General features: G+C 38.7%; 1 protein-coding gene across 2 annotated transcripts in view; it reads left to right on the top strand.

The window, feature by feature from the left end:
• Positions 1-2,925: 2,925 nt before the first annotated feature.
• phyhipl (phytanoyl-CoA 2-hydroxylase interacting protein like) overlaps positions 2,926-21,486 on the top strand; it is a 286,238-nt gene continuing 267,677 nt past the window's right edge. The window contains exon 1 of one of the 2 annotated variants that reach the window (XM_062977363.1): positions 2,926-7,482. Coding sequence is in view for 1 of the 2 variants with exons in the window: in XM_062977368.1 (XP_062833438.1) it covers positions 7,396-7,482 (87 nt within the window). In the remaining variant the exon portion in view is untranslated. The remainder of the gene's footprint in view (positions 7,483-21,486) is intronic. The other variant, XM_062977368.1, reaches the window with a different exon arrangement.

Here is a 21,486-nt window from a genome sequence, read left to right as displayed (position 1 = left end):
TCACACGGGATAAGTCATTATCGAACCTGAGAGCTAACCTCTTACTTCTTCGAACTTCTCTGTAGACAGCCAATTCTCTCACACCCAGAAGCGACTTGCAGTATGTTCTCAAGTCGGCTTCTGACACACTGAAAATGTAATGTCTTCCTCTGCTGATCATAGAGCACCCCAACTCTTGGTTTTAAATTTCTTTTTGATTTTTCAGATCTTATTAAAGAGTGCTCTTGTTCCTCCTTTTTTTATCAACTTCTATTTCTCTGCATTATTGTAGTCCTCTTTGTCTCTGTAGACACTCCTGAACAGTCACAATCAGGTTTCTCACCCTATTTCTGTCCACTTTCACTTTGGCTTCTCTTCTGCCCTTGACTCCTTGAAACATTTAATATCTTGTCCATTGGGGCTTATATTTCTTTTTTAGCTACAGATAGCTGTCCAAGGTATGGAAGCCCCAGCCCTGAAGTTGGTTTCACAGCTTGGATAACTTCTTAAAGTTTCCCAAAGCATCTGAAAAGATGCATCCTACTCAAGGACATAGAAGCCATCAGCCATTGCTGATCTTTCTTGAACAACCTCACTGTATACTGTGGGTGAACAATTTTGGCTCTTCAGATGTCTTGCGGTAGCAAATCATAACAATCCCAGACAGCAGAGTTGATGGTGAAGAATTATGGCAGTTGCTGTCCAAAGTGCTAACTAATTTTCCCTGAAGTGTTTAAAAATAGATTCCAAAGGAAAGTAATGACTGCCCATTCAGAGAAGCCCCAGTGCGGTTTCTATGCTATATCCTTCCTCAGGTTGAGTTTAATTTCTAAAAGATATAATTATTTATTTTGATTGCATAACAAACATATTCTGAAGAGGCACACTTTACAAAGTGTTTATACAGTCTTCAAATAGATAATATCCAATCCATAATATGTATATACATTTTACTAATATATATACTACCACTTATCATAATGCATAACATATAAATTAAGATGTAGATATTCTAAAATAAAATAAAAGGAGTGACTTCCCACTTTCCTACTGAAAGATTATATGTATGTTTAGAACTAAATTCCCATTAACACATAGTAGGTTTTTAAAAATCCTTTAACCTAATATAATGGTATTTTGCAATTCTCATTTCATTATTTTATTACTTATATTTGTGTGTGTATAATAATAATAATATTAATAATAATAATAATAATAATAATAATAAGAAGAAGAAGAAGAAGAAGAAGAAATTTATTTATACCCCGCCTCCATCTCCCCCAAAGGAGACTCGGAGCGGCTTACAGATAATACCAGATAAAAACAATAACAATATACAACATACAATACATCAATAAACAAAAAACATACACAAATTATAAAATTTTAAACATTAACCTATAGAAATAAAAAAAACACTTAATAACTTACGAACATCCATGGATGCTCAACTTCCATTCTCTACAATACATAGTGAAATTGTGTCCCTTATATCAAATAGCTAAAATCAATGTTTACTTTTTTGGATTTATATATATATATATTGCCCAGCAGCGCAATGAATTAAACCCTTGTGCCGGCAGGACTGCAGACCTGAAGGTTGGGTTGCTGATCTGATAGTTGCTGTTCTGACGGTTGCTGATCGGACGATTGCTGGTTCGAGAGTGTGGATGAGCTCCCTCTGTCAGCTCCAATATTAGCTCCAGATGCTCCTTCGGAAGCAGGTGATCGTATGATGCTAATTTAATGCGCACGCCAATGTTGGCAAAGCCGTTTTGCCCAAAAAAGGTGAGCACTAGATTTCAGTGAATACAGGACTTGCTCGGTCCAATCCGTGTGTATGTGTGAGTGTTATCTTTTCACCCTTCTCTATTAGATATTTAATGAATGGTTCCCAGTGTTATTAACTGTTTTTCTAAACAGCAGGATGTTTAACATATCCATTCGTACCACCTCAAACACTTAACTAACCAGTCTTCCATTCTTGGAGTCCCTTAATTTTTCCACATAGATGTATCTTGCTACTGTTGTCATACAATCTTTTCATAAGTGTTTGACCTGGTTACCAGGTACTTCTAATAAAAAAGTTCTGACTTGAGCAGTACATTATGTAAGAGGGTTATCCAGAAAGTAGATTACGTTTTGGAATCAAAAATGAACAAAGTATAGGAGAAAACATTTACCATATGCGGTTGAAAGCCACACCCAAATACCACTTCTCAACAAAGTCGGCATTCAAATCTAGGCACTTATCATAGTGATGAATGAGCTTGGCAACTCCTTCCCCAAAAAACTCTGCCGCTTGCATCCTCAACGCGCCGGTCACCACTTTCCGCAGATGCGCATCGTCGCCAAAACGCTGCCTTATTAAGTGCTATATTCTGTGCTAAATTTGTACATGGTTGCTTTGCAAGAAATGTTTCTGGACATAAATCTTATTTTCTGCACAGAACATTTTGTTTTCTACATAATGTTCTATGCCTTCAAATAATTTCTGATGAAGATGTGGCATATCATGATGTTTTCTTGACAGAACTGGGGCAGGGGAAGTGCCCTTACCTTCCTCCGAAGCGGAGAGTCTGTGATTTGCCTAGGACATCAAGTGAGCATCCATAGAAGAGTGAGAATCTGGATGCTGGTGTCATAGCATCCTAATGCAACACTAAACTACTACACCATGCTGGTTCTTTCTGCAAAATATCATATGCAGACCTTGTGTAGGAAAAGCCCAGCACTGCTAATAACCTTTCAAATACTTCTCAAGAGAGGAGAAAATTATTCAACAAGAAAATTATTATTATTATTATTATTATTATTATTATTATTATTATTATTATTATTACTATTATTATTATGCTTTTATCTCTTAATTGAGACACAAAACAGCTCACAACATTAAAGACAATACACTTTAAAATAGCACACAAATATTAAAATATAAAATACTAGCTGTGCCCGGCCACGCGTTGCTGTGGCTTAGTCTGGTGGTGTTGGTCAGTCTACATTAGGTTGTATTTATGCTGTGACCTCCACCCTTCTTTATACTCACATTAGTAGTAGTATTTGAAGTCTGTTACCTTCTTCAATTTTTGTGTTGATTGATAATTACTTGAGATTCCTGTTGTCTTTGGTTTGTTGTTAATCGTGACGTCTGATTCTGCTGAGTGCGGTTTATATCTTATTGTGGTACAATAGTCTTTTTTTTGTTTTGCCTGTGTAGCTATTTATTATTATTGTTGTCGTAGTGGTCATGAAGGTGATGCGTTGTTGTGAGTTTTATGGGTCCGGATTGTGGTTTTGTGGTGTGGTTGTGTTGTTACAACCGGGAGGGAAGGCTTTTGCGTTGTGTTGCCATGTTTCGTATTTCTGGGGCGTTTACTTGTGTTGTTATAGTCACGATGCTTTGTTGTGAGTTTTGTGCATCCGGATTGTGGTTTTGTGGTGTGTTTGTGTTGTTACAACCACGAGGCAAGGCTTTTGCGTTGTGTTGTCAAGTTTTGTATTTCTGGGGCATTTAGTTGTGTGCCAAGTTTTGTATTTCTGGGGCGTTTAGTTGTGTTGTTATAGTCACGATGCATTGTTGTGAGTTTTATGGGTCCGGATTGTGGTTTTGTGGTGTGGTTGTGTTGTTACAACCGGGAGAGAAGGCTTTTGCGTTGTGTTGCCAAGCTTTGTATTTCTAGGGCATTTAGTTATGTTGTTATAGTCATGATTTGTTGTTGTGAGTTTTGTGGGTCCGGATTGTGGTTTTGTGGTGTGGTTGTGTTATTGTAACCGGGAGGCAAGGCTTTTGCATTGTATTGCCAACTTTCGTATTTCTGGGATGTTTAGTTTTGTTGTTATAGTCACTGCGCCCACAACTTTATCCTTTTATATATATAGACTAGCTGTGCCCGGCCACGAGTTGCTGTGGCGAAGTCTGGTGGTATGGGAAATAAAGTATTGAGGAATTGGTGGTAGTTAAGGTCAAGGGTAAAGGTTTTCCCCAGACATTAAGTCCAGTCGTGTCTGACTCTGGGGGTTTGTGCTCATCTCCATTTCTAAGCCGAAGAGCCGGCGTTGTCCGTAGACTCCTCCAAGGTCATGTGGGATGACTACATGGAGCGGTGTTACCTTCCCACTGGAGCAGTACCTATTGATGCACTCACATTTGCATGTTTTCGAACTTCTGGGTTGGCAGAAGCTGGGGCTAACAGTGGGGACTCTCTCCGCTCCCCCAATTCAAACCTGTGGCCTTTCGGTCCAGAAGTTCAGCAGCTCAGTGCTTTAACACGCTGCGCCATCAGGGGATATTATTTCCTAAAGGTTGTGAATATACAATATTTCTGATTGGTTTTATTTTGTTTGTTGGAGGCAAGTATGAATGCTGCAATTAGGAAAAATGATTAGGATGTAATGGCCTTGCAGCTTTAAAGCCTCGCTGTTTCCTCCCTGAGTGAATTTTTTGTTGGGAGGTGTTAGCTGGCCCTGATTGTTTCCTGTCTGGAATTCCCTTGTTTTCAGAGTGGTGTTGTTTGCGATATTTTATGTGCTTCTACTGTCTGTGGTCCTGAGAAAACAGGATTTGCCAGACTTTGATGATGGGAATACTTTGTTGGGAGGTGTTAGCTGGCCCTGATTATTTCCTGTGTAGAATTCCCCTGTTTATTTACTGTCCTGGTTTTAGAGATTATATTGTTCTGCATTATTCTATCCCAGTAATTATTTCATATTAAAGAAGAATCTCACTTATCCAACATTCGCTTATACAATGTTCTGGATTATCCAACGCAGTCTGCCTTTTCATAATCAATGTTTTTGTAGTCAGTGTTTTAAATTCATTGTGATATTTTAGTGGTAAATTTGTAAATACAGTACAGTAGAGTCTCACTTATCCAACATAAACGGGCCGGCAGAACGTTGGATAAGCGAATATGTTGGATAATGAGGATTTAAGGATAACCCTATTAAACATCAAATTAAGTTATGATTTTACAAATTAAGCACCAAAACATCATGTTAGACAACAAATTTGTCAGAAAAAGTAGTTCAGTACACAGTAATGCTATATAGTAATTACTGTATTTATGAATTTAGCACCAAAATATCACGATATATTGAAAGCATTGACTACAAAAATGCGTTGGATAATCCAGAATGTTGGATAAGCGAGTGTTGGATAAGTGAGAATCTACTGTAAATACTACATAGCATTACTGAGCATGGAACTACTTTTTCTGTCAAATTTGTTGTATAATATGATGTTTTGGTGCTTAATTTGTATAACGATTACCTAATTTGATGTTTAATTGGCTTTTCCTGAATCCCTTCTTATTATCCAACATATTCACTTATCCTGCCGGCCTGTTTATGTTGGATAAGTGAGACTCTGCTGTATATTGATAATCTTATATTATCTGCTCAGAACTGGATTATATGAGGCTCCTTCTTCACAGCTGTATAAAATGCACAGTGAAGTGGATTATATGGTAGTGTGGAGTCAAGATAATCCAGTGCAAAGCAGATAATATAAGATTATAAATGGGTTATATAGCTGTGTTGAAGGGCCTTGAGTCTACACTGCCATATAATCCAGTGCAAATTAGATAATCTGTGGAAGAAGCCTAAGTGAGGCCTAAATCTGCCTGTCCCCTAACTGAAACCTGGCTGTCCCATGGTTGCTAGGCAACCAAGTGGGCAGAGATTAGCCCTCTAAACTGGCAGCAATTGGATAAAAAAAATTATTGCTCTCCCTCTAATTAGGACTTTATTTTTCTTTTCTTTTTGTTGTATCAACCTTGAGGCGTGGATGATGGGTTGTGTTGTCAAATTTTGAGGTTGGGGGGCCTGTACTTTTGTTGTTTTGTGAATTGCCGTGATGCCATCACTCTTTTATATATATAGATAGATGTCAATTAAAATAATTTAAATTAGTGAATAAATACGTAATTTACTTGTTTGGGGGCACTTCTACCCTATTCCATCATCTCTACTCCTGCTTATACATCTATCAGGTAAACATTTTCTTAAGCATTGCATAAATATCATCTTGTTGATTTGTTGGTATTATAGGAAGTCTGGTCTTAGGGATACAGAATCATATGAAAAATTGTTGTGAATACTATTTCACATGACCAAAGTGACACTCAGAACTCAAGTAACCAGAATTCATAAGCAACCAGCAAAAGAATCGAATAAATAATGGTGTATTTACAAAGCTGTTCTTATAATACGGTAAAATTGTGTTACATCAAGTCATGTTTGTCTTCATTTATCTTTTTTGCTGTTAATGACAGTATTTCAATACAGTAGAGTCTCACTTATCCAACATTCGGGATTATCCAACGTATTTTTGGAACCAATGTTTTTAAAACATCATGATATTTTGGTGCTAACTTCGTAAATACAGTAATTACGACATAGCATTACTGCATATTGAACTACTTTTTCTGTCAAATTTGTTGTATAACATGATGTTTTGGTGCTTAATTTGTAAAATCATAACCTAATTTGATGTTTAATAGGCTTTTCCTTAATCCCTCCTTATTATCCAACATATTCACTTATCCAATGTTCTGCCAGCCCGTTTATGTTGGATAAGTGAGACTCTACTATATTAATATCAAGTCAATACAGAGTTTATGGTGGCACAGTGGGCCTTGTGCTGGCAGGACTGATGACCTGAAGGTTGGGTTGCTGACCTGAAGGTTGCTGGTTTGAATCCAACCTGGGGAGAGTGCGGATGAGCTCCCTCTGTCAGCTCCATCTCCCTGCAGGGGCATGAGAGAAGCCTCCCACAAGGATATTAAAAACATCAAAACATCCATGCATCCCCTGGACAACGTCCTTGCAGACAGCCAATTTTCTCACACCAGAAGCGACTTGCAGTTTTTCACGCTGCTCCTGACATGAAAAAGGGTATGGCATAGTATGTGGGTAAAATATTAGGCCTGTTTTTCATAGTAACTAACTCTTAAACAAACAGAAACTGCATTTACTCACCATCTACTAATTCCCATGGGTGCTGGTTAACAGAGAGTCTGCTGTATCTTTGGCCTCTGAGCGTATATGATAGGTAGATACAGACAGAGATAACCTATTTATTTATTTTACCAAAAATCATAGTTCCTTGGAGATATGCTAAATAGGTTTTTCTTTCTGGTTCTTTCCCCTAGTTTCTTTAGGCAGCTGCATTTTAAAATATAAGCTGAACTAACTAGTACTTTTATCTGTAGTTGTTCAGGGACTTGGTACAAAGTTGCAGAAGTTCCCCGTGTTTTCATCTCATTACATTTTACTGGCCTTGGGACTGAACAGATAGGAACACACATTTCCTTTTCTATTCTTGCAGCTGCGCAGTCTTCTATAGTTATCTTGTTTTCTCGTTTATCCATGTTGTTAAAGGAAGCTCCCTGGAGATGGTGTGCTGTTCTGAACATGAAAGTGTTTAATGAACTGAATTTGCTGGGAAGAGCTCAGCAACATGGCTCTTTAAAGCTCCAAATGTTGGGAAAAACTGCAAAGGTGAGCCAAAAGAATTTGTTCCCTCTGTGTAGAGTAGCAACACTCATTGTAAAGGATATGTGAATGAGTTGCATTTTTTTTCTGAGCAGTAATATCTATTTGTGAGCTACCCCAGTGCAATATATTGTGGAATAAGTCCTTAAGACTGTTTAGCTTTATACAAGACTAATATATGAGGGCTATCCAGAAAGTAGATTATGTTTTGGAATTAAAAATGAACAAAGTATAGGAGAAAACATTTACCATATGCAGTTGAAAGCCAGACCCAAATACCACTTCTCAACATAGTCCCCATTGAAATCTAGGCACTTCTCATAGCGATAAAAGAGTTTGGAAAGTCCTTTCCCACCAAACTTTGCTGCTTGGCTTGTGTCCTCAACCAGGCGGGCATTCCTTCCCGCAGCTGCTCATGTGCATGCGCTCAACTTTCCCCCACGCTCATCCTGGATTGCTCTTCTAAGGTTTTGCAAGAAGCACACCTTTCCTGTCCCAAAAAACGGTCACCATAACCTTCCTTGCAAGCATTTGCAAAACAGAAGAGCAATCCAGGATGAGCGTGGGGGAAAATTGAGCACATGCACATGCGCAGCTGCGGGAAGGGACGCCCACCTGGACCAAGCAGCAAAGTTTGGTGGGGAAGGACTTTCCAAACTCTTTTATTGCTATGATACCTGCCTAGATTTCAATGGGGACTATGCTGAGAAGTGGTATTTGGGTCTGGCTTTCAACTACATATGGTAAATGTTTACTCCTATACGTTATTAATTTTTAATTCCAAAACGTGATCTACTTTCTGGATAGCTCTCGTATATATCTAGCATTGCCTGGGTGTCATCGAAGCTGCTGCCTGCCTGCTTTGTCCTTTCTTCAGCTCTAAGATTTACCTCACAATGTCTCTATAACAATGCTATGGCAATGGCGTGCAGGTATCACCCTCATGGACCTCTTCTTATATCAGACAATAATATAATATTGTAATTCTGAAAATTTGAAAAAAATCAGCTACTATAAAAAAAATCAGCAGCAACAAAAATAATCATACCTGCTTGCATGCAGATGGTTAAGTGACTGGAAGCTTTTATTGCCATTGCTTAATAATGACAGCTCTAATTAGCATATATGCACATTAGAAGTTCATTGGCATAGGGTTTTAGCCTTTGGAGTGTATTGATATGTTATATGTAAAATGAGGTTAAAATCTTCTTTTTTTCTTCTTCTTCCTCTTCTTCTTCTTCTTCCTCCTAGCATTTGTCCCACAAATGTGTAGGGTCCGCTTTGCCTGTCGTTTCCACATAGCTTTGTTTTGGGAATTCCTAAAAAAAAACAAAACCTAGTTTTGAGAGGTTGATGCAACTGTTTGTACTGCAGCTGGTGCGTCGAATCACCTATCACTGCAGTCCGTTGACCCGTTGGTTGGTTATCCAGCCGACACCACTGGGAGTTGGGGTCAGATTAAGAAAATATATTTTGTGATTATATCTAATTATAAAGAATTTCTGTTGAAATTGCACAAAACATTAACAGGCAATATTTGGGTGTTACACTCTAACAGTGTCATCCAATGCAGATTACACACACACTGTGATAAAAGTGATGTGTGGATGGATTGGAATTGAATGAACATTGTATGATTGGAACCTACTGTATATACTCGAGTATAAGCCTAGTTTTTCAGCCCTTTTTTAGGGCTGAAAAAGCTCCCTTCAGCTTATACTCAAGTGAGGGTCCTGGCCGGCTTCTATTCAGGTCGGCTTATACTTGAGTATAAAGATATTCAGAGTTGGACAGTCTTATTAAAGTCTTATTATTATCTTAAATTACAGTTTTATATAAATATTCAAAAACATTTAACACTGTTGCCTCAAATAATGCAATTTTATTAATATCTACAGTATTTTTATTTTTGAATTTGACCTGTAGCTGCTGCATTTCCCACCCTTCTCTTATACTTGAGTCAATAAGTTTTCCCAGTTTTTGTGGTAAAATTAGGTGCCTCGGCTTATATTCGGGTCAGCTTATACTTGAGTATATACGGTATATAGCCTGAAGATACCATTCTAAGAATACTGAAGCCTGAAAAACTGCAAAAGGCTGATGAAGAAAAAATAATCATTGATGTTGCCATCCCAGGTGACAGTCGCATTGATGAAAAACAACAGGAAAAACTCAGCCGCTATTAGGACCTCAAGATTGAACTTCAAAGACCCTGGCAGAAACCAGTGCAGGTGGTCCCAGTGGTGATCAGCACATTGGGTGCCATACCAAAAGATCTCAGCCGGCATTTTAAAACAATAGACATTGACCAAATTATGATCTGCCAACTGTAAAAGGCCACCCTACTGGGATCTGCGCACATCATCCGAAAATACATCACACATTCCTAGACACTTGGGAAGTGTTCGACTTGTGATTTTGTGATATGAAATCCAGCATATCTATCTTGTTTGCTGTGTCATAATAAAATAATAATAATAATAATAATAATAATAATAATAATAATAATAATAATAAGATCTTTATTCCACCCTGTCTCCCCGAAGGGAATTATGGCGGATTCCAACAAACAATGGCATACATTCAATACCTTCATAAAACATATAGATCTGCTGCCCTGCAGACTAGGACACGGAACAATGGCTTCAAACTACAGGAAAGGAGATTCCACCTGAACATCAGGAAGAACTTCCTCACTGTGAGAGCTGTTCGACAGTGGAACTCTCTCCCCGGGGCCGTGGTGGAGGCTCCTTCCTTGGAGGCTTTTAAGCAGAGGCTGGATGGCCATCTGTCGGGGGTGCTTTGAATGCGATTTCCTGCTTCTTAGCAGGGGGTTGGACTAGATGGCCCATGTGGTCTCTTCCAACTCTACTATTCTATGATTCTATGATTCTATGATTAAAAAAAACCTAACATCAAATTAAAACTAATATCAGTGAATTCAACATAACATTGATAAACTAATATATTCAGACTGAATCAAACAAGAATTATATAGTGACATAAAATCTAAATAAATGTTCACAGTAATTTACAAAAGCCAACTGAAGTTAAGCACAGTTTTGTGGGTTGAATTATTTAGCCTATGATAGTAAATTGGCTGACATAGATAAACAAAACACCAATACAGCATAGTTCTCAATCAAGATCCAGAAGTGGTCTCTCATTAATTAATCCTGCTCCTCTCCTTATGCTAATGAGCAGAAGTAGGTCTTTAGTTGTTTTTTGAAGGAGAGAAAGGAGGAGGCAATCTCTATCTTTTTAGGGAAAACAACAACTCGTCAGTCATTTAAACTTTTTGGAACAGCGACAGCAAGAAAAATTACTTTATGAGACCTTTTTATTTTCCAAAAGTGTGGCAAATGCAGCGTCTGACCCACCTCTTTTTCCAAGGGAAGGAGAAAGGTGGTGTTATTGGCAGAATGGCAGATTTTCAGTGGATGCTATCTGGCCTATGTTTGAGTCTCTTCTCTAGTAATGGTAATATATGTATGTGGAATGTATGTGTGTGAATGCTGAGTAAAATGTAATATCACCTTTGTTTGTGTAACCAATGTAGTTATATAGTCTGTGAGACTACTTCTTTCTCTGTAAAGTGCTCTGTCTCACTGGAAATGGAATAAAATAACCTTACACTCCACTTCTGTAATGATGCTCTGGGGGAAGGTGCCTTCCCTACCGTAATGGTGTTATTTTCTCCAGTGTTTCAAAATGAAAAATCTCCCTTGCTTGGTCCTTTTTTTAATTGTATATATCTTTATTGAGGATTTTACATTATAAAAAAGAAAAAAGAAATGCAAATCACCATATTTCACAGCGAAAGTGGGGGAACACTTTTTTATAGGTAGAAAGTAGGAAGTAAGAAGAAAGAGAAAAGAAATATATATGTATACACGTACATACCCATACCCATCCAAATCTATATATGTGTGTAAATCTAAAAAAAAGAAAAAGAAAAAAAGGATTAAAAAAATTAAAAACAAAAGGGAAAAAATAATACTACTAATAAATAAAATTTTAAAAAATAGGTTGTAGACTTCCATCTGTCTTTTACTGGCTCTTCATAATCTTTTCCAAGAAAAATCATATTTATTGGTAAAACACCATGTCCCTTCGTCCTCCTTAATCTCAAAGGTTGTGTCGGTTCAGCAGATAAGATCATCTGTTTTAAATAATCCTTTACCGTGTCCCAGTTCATTTCTTTCTTTGGTAAACCTTGATTTGGGGATAACCAATAAGTAAGTCTATCCATGTTCATTATCTCTATGACTCTGTTTAGCCAATCCTCCTTTTTTTGGAATCTCCTTTTGTCTCCAAATCCTAGCATATGTTATCCTTGCGACTGTAATCAAATAATTGAACAGAATCTCTTTATTCTTGTCGTCCTCAATGTCAAACATTCCCAATAAAAAGTATTCAGGTTCCCTGTGAATCTTTATCTTAAGAATTGATTGTATAGCTTCATTTATGTCTTTCCAGAATGACTAGGCTTTTGAGCAAGTCCACCAAATATGGTAGAAAGTCCCCGTCTGGTATTCGCACTTCCAACATTTATTAGAAGAATTTTTATAACATTGAGAAATTTTATAGGGGGTAATATACCACCTGTATTGCATTTTTAGCCAGTTCTCTTGCAAATCGTATGAATATGTGTATCTGAGGCCCTGATTCCATATCTTCTCCCAACTTTTTAATTGGATCTGATGGCCGACATTCTGAGCCCACTTTACCATACAATCTTTTATCTGGTCTTTTTCTGTGGCCCACTCTAATAGGTTTTTATATATTTTTGCGATCAATTTTTGGTCAGTCTTCACTATATTGTCCCAAAAGCCATTTCTATCTGCAAAGCCTTGCTTGGTCCTTCAGCTACCTCCCACTACTAATAGCTAAAGTAATTTTTAGCTTTTATGAGGCTATCCTGAAATGTTTGTTGTTTTTATAGGCTAAGGTTGACTTTAGTCAGAAGTAGTCAGAGCTATAAAGAACCCCGGTGGCGAAGTGTGTTAAAGCACTGAGCTGCTGAACTTGCAGACCGAAAGGTTCCAGGTTCAAACCCCGGGAGTGGCGTGAGTGTCCACTGTTAGCTCCAGCTTCTGCCAACCTAGCAGTTCAAAAACATGCCAATGTGAGTAGATCAATAGGTACCGCTCTGGCAGGAAGGTAACAGCGCTCCATGCAGTCATGCCGGCCACATGACCTTGGAGGTGTCTACAGACAACACCGGCTCTTTAGCTTAGAAATGGAGATGAGCACCAATCCCCAGAGTCAGACATGACTGGACTTAACATCAGGGGAAACCTTTACCTTTAGTCAGAGCTGAAAGACTGAACAAGGGAGGTTTCTCATTCTGAAGCAATGGGGAAGGTAATAATAATAATAATAATAATAATAATAATAATAATAATAATTTTATTTTTATACCCCGCCCCATCTCCCCGGACGGACTCGGGGTGGCTTACATGGGGCCAAGCCCAGTCCACAACAAAAAAAAAAAGGTACCTCCTTGTTTGATGCATGAGCCCAACATGGTGATACTACGGAGAAACCTCCGTATTTATTTTCGGCAGCAAGACTAGCACTGTCATTAAACTAAAAGAAACAGTTGACCCGAACAGCAAATGGTGGTGAGAGGAGGATGTTGAAAAGTGGTAAAGGACAATGCTGTATATAGGATGCCTTATGTAGGATGCTATCTCATGACTGATGTTGAAATAGCATTCACCTCACAGCCCTGTCAGATTTTATGTGCAGTACAGTTTGGTAGGGAGAGAGAAGAGCCAAGGGAAGCAAAACATATTAGGTCAGTCTTGTTCTGCACCAAGGGAGAACTGGTATTTTTACTCTGCTCCTGCCACCGGGAATGCCTTTCAATTGAACCATGACAGCTACTAAAATCATAGCCACAAGCGCTATTTCGCCAAACAAACAGAATGATTAGAATTCCCCGATGAAGAAAGGCAATCTGTAATGTGGAACTACTGGAAGCTGTAATGAAGGGTGACAGGGAGCTAGATAATTCTGGAACCCACAATACACTCCTCTATGCTGTCAGCAAGCAAAGCAGTTTATACAACATCAGTAACCGCACAATAACATGTGATGTTCCAGCATCAAAACAAATATCAAACCCTACCCTTTCAGATGGTTCCCTGTGGAGTGAGGTCTGAGTGCTCTCTAAACCTCCAGTTCTGGCAGTTATCCCTGAAGTGTCTCTACTCATAAGGGTGATATTTTCTTTTAGAGCTGCTGACACGTCGGGTCAAGATGAAATGAGTCAACCTTATTCTTTCTTTTTTTTCTCATGCCTTCGCAGTCACTTTTTCCTCCCACTTCTGTTCAGTCACCTTTTAAACATAACTGTCAGAGGACACAGTGGCTGATTTTTTTTCTATGTGCTAGTGAATTTCTTTTTCTTTTTAAACATTCTTCTTCTGCAAATTTTCATTCACAGAATATTTTCTGTAATTTCTAAACTTGATAAGTTCATAAGTATCTTAACTTCTGAAATCCTGAAACAGTAGAGTCTCACTTATCCAAGCTAAATGGGCCGGCAGAATATCTTGGATAATAAGGAGGGATTAAGGAAAAGCCTATTAAACATCAAATTAGGTTATGATTTTACAAATTAAGCACCAAAACATCATGTTATGCAACACATTTGACAGAAAAAGTAGTTCAATATGCAGTAATGCTATGTAGTACAGTAGAGTCTCACTTATCCAAGCCTCGCTTATCCAAGTTTCTGGATAATCCAAGCCATTTTTGTAATCAATGTTTTCAATATATCATGGTATTTTGGTGCTAAATTCGTAAATACAGTAATTACAACATAACATTACTGCATATTGAACTACTTTTTCTGTCAAATTTGTTGTATAACATGAAGTTTTGGTGCTTAATTTATGTAAAGTTATGTTGTAATTACTGTATTTACAAATTAAGCACCAAAATATCATGATATATTGAAAACATTGACTACAAAAATGGCTTGGATAATCCAGAAGCTTGGATAAGCGAGGCTTGGATAAGTGATTACAATATTCAAGAGCAATTTATTTATTTTATTTATTTAGAACATTTCTCACCCAAGGGGACTCAGGGCGGCTTACAACAACTGGCAAAATTCAATGCCAAACAAATCAATAAAAACAGCAACACATCTAAAACCATTAACAATAATCCATAAAATACATTAGTCAAGCTTAAAACATATAGTTACTTATTACCATTCTTCCAAGGAACCATTGCACATAAACTTAAGTTCAGACCATGTCAATATAGTACTTATTCATTAAATGCTTGTGCACAAAGCCATTTAAGGAGTTCTGTAACAGTAACAATTCAGAGTGAATAGATTTGGACAATGTGAAATGTCAGAAGTGATTTGGATTATAGAGTCTTACAGTATGAAATTATTTTGAGAAACATATCAGCTGCCAGGTTTTGCTTGCTGCCCATGTTTGGCATGATTATACAATGGTGAACTACTCTAAACAAGTGAATACTTTCCCCTTGATAAGTAAGGTAAAGGTTTTCCCCTGACGTTAAGTCCAGTCGTGACCGACTCTGGGGGTTGGTGCTCATCTCCATTTCTAAGCCGAAGAGACGGCATTGTCCGTAGACATCTCTAAGATCATGTGGCCGGCATGACTGCATGGACTGCCGATACCTTCCCACCAGAGCGGTACCTATTGATCTACTCACATTTGCATGTTTTCAAACTGCTAGGTTGGCAGGAGCTGGGGCTAACAGTGGGCGCTCATTCCGCTCCTGGGATTTGAACCTGGGACCTTTTGGACTGCAAGTTAAGCAGCTCAGCGCTTTAACACACTGTGCCACCAGGGGCCTCCTTCCGCTTGATAGCTATCCTTAAAATTGCATAAAACATAAGGTTTTATCCTTCTTCTATACTTGCCAAGCCATGGAGTCAAATATGGTTCTTCTCTCTTCTTGTACTATAAGCTAAGCAAAAAAAAAAAAAAAAAAAAAAGAGTGCTAAATCCAAGGCCATTCAATGTGTTTTATAAATGTCCAAGTGTGTGGACTCAGATATTTCTATTCAAAGACCGATGTACCTTCTATAAGAGTTTGCATTGCTTTGAGGACCTTTCTCTTTGTAGTATATCTTTGGCTTCACTGGAAATGGCTCACAGTTTACCACAGCAAGAAATCAAAGGACAAGTATGATGTGATACAGTGAACTCCCATAATTCCTGTACTGGCTAGAGGTCCTGGGCCCCCTCGATGGATTGTCACCTTGTCGTGGTGAAGGGGCTTGCATGTTCCAATATACAACCAAGGGCCGGGCTGTGGCGCAGGCTGGTGAGCAGCCTGCTGCAATAAATCACTCTGACCATGAAGTCATGAGTTCGAGGCCAGCCCATGGCGAGGTGAGCACTCGTCAATTAAAAAATAAAAAAATAGCCCCTGCTCGTTGCTGACCTAGCAACTTGAAAGATAGTTGCATCTATCAAGTAGGAAATAAGGTACCACTTATAAAAGTGGGAAGGCAAGTTTAACTAATTTACGACTTGGAATGAGGAAGTGCCGTCAGAATGGATGATGAAGCAGCTGCTCCCCCTGTTGCTGGAATTGAACATCCCCTCAGGAGAAGGTTAAATTGCCTCTGCGTCTGTCTCTGTCTTTGTTCTATGTGTATATGACATTGAATGTTTGCCTTATATGTATATAATGTGATCCACCCTGAGTCCCCTTCGGGGTGAGAAGGGTGGAATATAAATACTGTAAATAAATAAATAAAAATATTCACATCCTAAATTTTTATATTTGCTGAGCTTGCTTCTTTTGGTCACTTCTCCTGCTCCCTTTCTTTGGATGCCTAAATTATATTTCTAAATGCTCGTCTGTAGTTTCAAGTTGCTGCAATTTCGGAAAATTGATCAAACCTTATTGGGAGGCAGTGCCTTCATTTTGTTTTCCCCTCCTGCATAGTTATACGCCTAAGTAGCTCTCTTCTGTTTATGTTTCTCATGAATCTTAACCCAGTTTAGCAATAATAATGTGTGAATTGGAAAAGTTAGGCAGAACCAGCTAAACCCTTCCCTTCTTGGTAATTTCAGCTGAAAGACATTTTTCTAAAGCTATTTTTCCCACTTTTGAAGGGGAAATTTACAAATGTTCCAGTTTTCCCCATAACCCCCCTCACACACACACACACACACACACACACACACACTCCCACCACCACCTATGAACATCCAAAAGTTTCAGGTGGGCAGTTTTGAGATAAAAAAAATCCCCAGAGAAAAAAAGAGGTTGTGAACTCTCTGTGTTAATAATTTTTCCTCCTCTCCTTCCAACAGTTTTTCAAGACTGCATGGTTAAACCAGTGACCCACAGAATAGCATATTATATGTCAAACATGTATTTTAGCATTAACAAATACTCAAACACTTCATCTGAAATGAATATGTGCTGCTATCCAAGGTACTGAACTTGGATAGCCATAGACAACGTACTGAACTTGGTTTGGGGAATAAGGTATAGCCCCCTGGATAGCTGACTTCAAGTTCAAACCAAAATCTCACTAATAGAAAAGTTAAACCAAAAACACTTTGTGCAATCTTCAGTTCTAGTTTACAACCATTCTGGTCCACCACAGGCTGGTAGCTACCGATTACAATTACAGTAGAGTCTCACATTGTCCAACACTCGCTTATCCAACGTTCTGGATTATCCAACGCATTTTTGTAGTCAATGTTTTCAATATATCATGATATTTTGGTGCTAAATTCGTAAATACAGTAATTACTACATAGCATTAGTGTGTATTGAACTACTTTTTCTGTCAAATTTGTTGTATAACATGATGTTCTGATGTTTAATTTGTAAAATCATAACCTAATTTGATGTTTAATAGGCTTTACCTTAATCTCTCCTTATTATCCAACATATTTACTTATCCAACGTTCTGTCAGCCCGTTTATGTTGGATAAGCAAGACTCTACTATATTTTATTTATTTATTTACAGTATTTATATTCTGCCCTTCTCATCCCGATTGGGGACTCAGGGCGGATCACACTACACATATAAGGCAAACATTTAATGCCTTAACATAGAACAAAGACAGAGACAAATGCAGCTCCGAGCTGGCCTTGAACAGTATACATATAAGGCAAACATTCAATGCCTTAACATAGAACAAAGACAGACAAACGCAGGCTCCGAGCTGGCCTCGAACTCATGACCTCCTGATCAGAGTGATTTCTTGCAGCTGGTTGCAGCTGACTGCTCACCAGCCTGTGCCACAGCCCGGGACAATAGCACCATGAGAGTAGCTACCAAATGTTGAGGGGGATGTGATTTCTAGCACTGCAGAGAAAAATGCACTGAAAGGGGCCAGGCTGTGGCCACAGCCCAGATTACAATGCCTGTGCAGTGGATTCAAGGGGCTGCTGGAGGACTTGCCACCATCCAAGCAATGGCCCTATAGAGATTTTAGATGTGTAATCATCAGGCACTTCCATGCACACTGTCATCATGTGGTTGTGGTAGTCATGCATCCAACTCATCAAGCATCATGTACAAAAAAGGGATATAGTGTTGCCCAGAGTCTGCTCTTTGGTCCCAATCCTTTTTTGAACCCCTCCCCCAAGCTTCTGGGAGCACCTTACTGTTCACTGACCTTCAATTGTGTTTAATTTTGAAGGCCATACCAAACCACTAAATTAAAAGGAGGCCAAAGACAAGTCAGAGACATTAAAAAGAGAAATGACTTACAGTAATTTTTGAGCCTGATGTTCTTGCCCATCCCTGATAAAGATGCATAAAACTGCACAGAGTTGGAAGAGATATCAAGGGTGATTTACCCCCAGCAATGCAAGAAATATATGATTAAAGCATCCTTAGCAAATGGACTGGAGCCCCAATGGCGAAGTGTGTTAAAGCACTCAGCTGCTGAACCTGCAGACCGAAGGGTCGCAGGTTCAATTCCCGGGAGCAGAATGAGCAACTGCTGTTCGCTCCAGCTTCTGCCAACCTAGCAGTTCGAAAACATGCCAATGTGAGTAGATCAATAAGTACCACTCTGGAGGGAAGGGAAGGGCACTCCATGCAGTCATGCTGGCCACATGACCTTGGAGGTGTCTACGGACAACGCCGGCTCTTCGGCTTAGAAATGGAGATGAGCACCAACCCCCAGAGTCAGACATGACTGCACTTAACGTCAGGGGAAACCTTTACCTTTACTAGCAAATGGACATCCAACTCCCATTTAAAGCCTCCAACAAAAAAGAACCCACCACTCTCTGATGCAATTTGCTCCATTACTGAACACCTCTTGACAACAGAAAATTTCCCTCTGTACTTGCTTGGAATCTCCTTATTTAGAGTGCCATAAGATTTGGTTATCACAATAGATTAAAGGCTCTTTCAAATGCTTCTTTGCAGTCAGGAAATGTAAAGTTTTATGTCTTGTCAACTTCTTTGCACAGCAATGGGGCTATGTAAGGGCATGTACCTTATATAATAAAACAGATTTTGCCTTTCCACCCTTGCTTTCACACTTCATTCCTTTGTGTGTGTGTGTGTGTGTGTGTGTGTGTGTGTGTGTGTGTGTGTGTGTGTGTATATATATATATATATATATATATATATATATATATATATATATATATATAGTTATGGAACACAAGGGAGTGGCGTATAATAGCTCTTGTTCTGTGCACTAAAAAGCACTCAGGACTTCAAGGCAGGCACTTATAGATTGGAAAATATTACACTTTTTAAAAAGCAATACTCACGAGGCAGCAAAGACTGCAGGAAACAAAATGTGGAGCATAACAAAAATATGCAGGTCCTCCCTCCTGTGCCAACTCTCTCCATGCCCTCAACTCTTACAAGATCCATTGCCTTCCCCGGTTTACTGCTTTGTCATAGATTGAACCGACTTTTTGCTGCAAACTCTAATTAATTTATGGATGAATCTTCCTGCCTTGGGAAATTACATAACTTGCCTTAGCCTTACACATCTCTTTCGGCAGTGCACTTTAGCCCTGGGTTTGTGCACAAATCATTTTTAAAAAATGGATCGAGGGAAGATTCCTAATGCACCAACTCCATTTTGGAAATCAAACCATACAATTTGGGAAGGGAATTTAAGAAACATCCTTGCCTCTTTATATTTGAAGGGTGTGTGCATATGTGTGGAAAATAGCACAATAAATGTACTATTTTCCATCACAGTGATGGAAAATGTTCTAGTGTCTTCCTTTTCAAGGATTTCAAATCTTAGACTTAACATTTAGCCAACTTTGAACCATTCTAAGCCTTTCCAGCCCCTGCAGTGACAGCTTTTACTGGCTGCTTCCTTTTGAGACTAGCGAAATGTCTGCTCAGCCTTGAAGTACTGAACAGCTAACTAACAGTAAATTGTTTTCAGAAAAGACAACAATTACAGAGAAAAGATCCCAGGAGGTCCATTAGTCCCCTAGTTCTGATATATTGTTCCTGCTGCTGTTTCTGTCATTCCTTTATTCTGCATTTTTAAGCCACAGAAGCAGAGTTCCCAAATTTAAAATGACAACAACACAAGGAAAAAACGAGAAAAGAATTCTAATAGCATTTTCCTTTCCAATTGGAAGAATGCTCCTACTGATCCTGTCTTTCCGTTTTGGCCCAGTGAATAGTAACATTGGATCTAGGCATGGGAAAAATATTTACCCTCCCTCTTTTAATGTCTTGGGCCTTTAACATAATTTGAAACTGTCCAGACCAAGTTGCTTCTTGAGTGGCAAGGAAGGTTTGCCTGGCTTCATTTTGGCTTAAGAGGAAGCCTACATTAAAACTACATAAATAGAGCAAGTGGAAAACCAAGGATAAAATTCAGACTCAGGATAAACATATTGCATGGAGCTTGGAAAAATCATATTGTACAGGCTTTGAATCAAGGAGACCACTCTTACATGAATGGGATAAAACTTAAATACCCTTTGCACAGCAAGAATGAATTGGGGTATCATAAGCAAGAGTATCATAAGTAAATAGTATTTAAATGATATTTGAATATAATTATAGAGATACTGGAGAGATTTCTTAGACATGCTACATGTTAGAGATCATGAGTTCTTGATATAGCCTAGCAGTCACACACATGACTTCCCACACCTGCTGTCTGGATTGCTGCAACCCCGTGATGGTATGCCCTACAACTAAATTGGATTTTTAACCTGGCAGCTGCCACTGGGAATTGCAAACCTTTATATGATAGGACACAGACCCAACAGCAATTATACAATTTTTAAGGTCCTGAAACTTAAATGTTGTCATGTCCCATGAAGACCCTCATTGTTTACCCCTAGTCAAGCCCTTTTTAGTTAGAGGGATTAATATTTTATGTACAGTTTCTGGGGGGTCAATATAGACAGCCTCTTTGCATTTGAAGTCTTCATTGCCCTGCCCCTTTAAGAAAAGGGCAGAACACTTTTAGTTATTGGAAGAATCAGCCTTTTTGTGACTGGTAGGTGAAGAGAGAGGAAAGCCGGAAGGTCTACAAAATAGCATCTCCAGTCTGAGCCATCTTTAAGTCTAGTCAGAGTTAAATATCGAGGCCATCTTAGAGACAATTGAACACCATACATGAAAGAGACAATAAGAAGAAATAAAGATTCCAGAAACTCAGTTCGGCTAGAACTGTGTCTATCTCTCAAAGACTTTACCTCTCCTCATAAAGACTTTGTAGTGAGACTCAGGAGGAGAGAAAGTCTAAAATTCTTGGGATGTTGTGTGTTTTCTGTCAGAGTATTTGCAGCGCAGCAGTAGTTTGATGGAAGCAGTGGAGCGCAGAACGAAGAGACACTCAGAGACATTGGTAAAACCATTTACAAAGTTTTACTGTATGCAGCAGTAATCAACACAAACAGACTTGCAGACGACAGACGAACACAGGACTGTTCTGTTCTCCAACAGAACTTGACTCGAACTCTAGGCAGACAGAACTCAACTGAACTGACGCAATCGATATGCACAAACACTTGTGTCTGGATAC

Source organism: Anolis carolinensis, chromosome 3, assembly GCF_035594765.1.
Source record: "Anolis carolinensis isolate JA03-04 chromosome 3, rAnoCar3.1.pri, whole genome shotgun sequence".
Taxonomy (NCBI): Eukaryota; Metazoa; Chordata; class Lepidosauria; order Squamata; family Dactyloidae; genus Anolis; species Anolis carolinensis.
The sequence above is the reverse complement of the archived record's forward strand: the minus strand, read 5'-3'. Positions and strand labels throughout refer to the sequence as shown.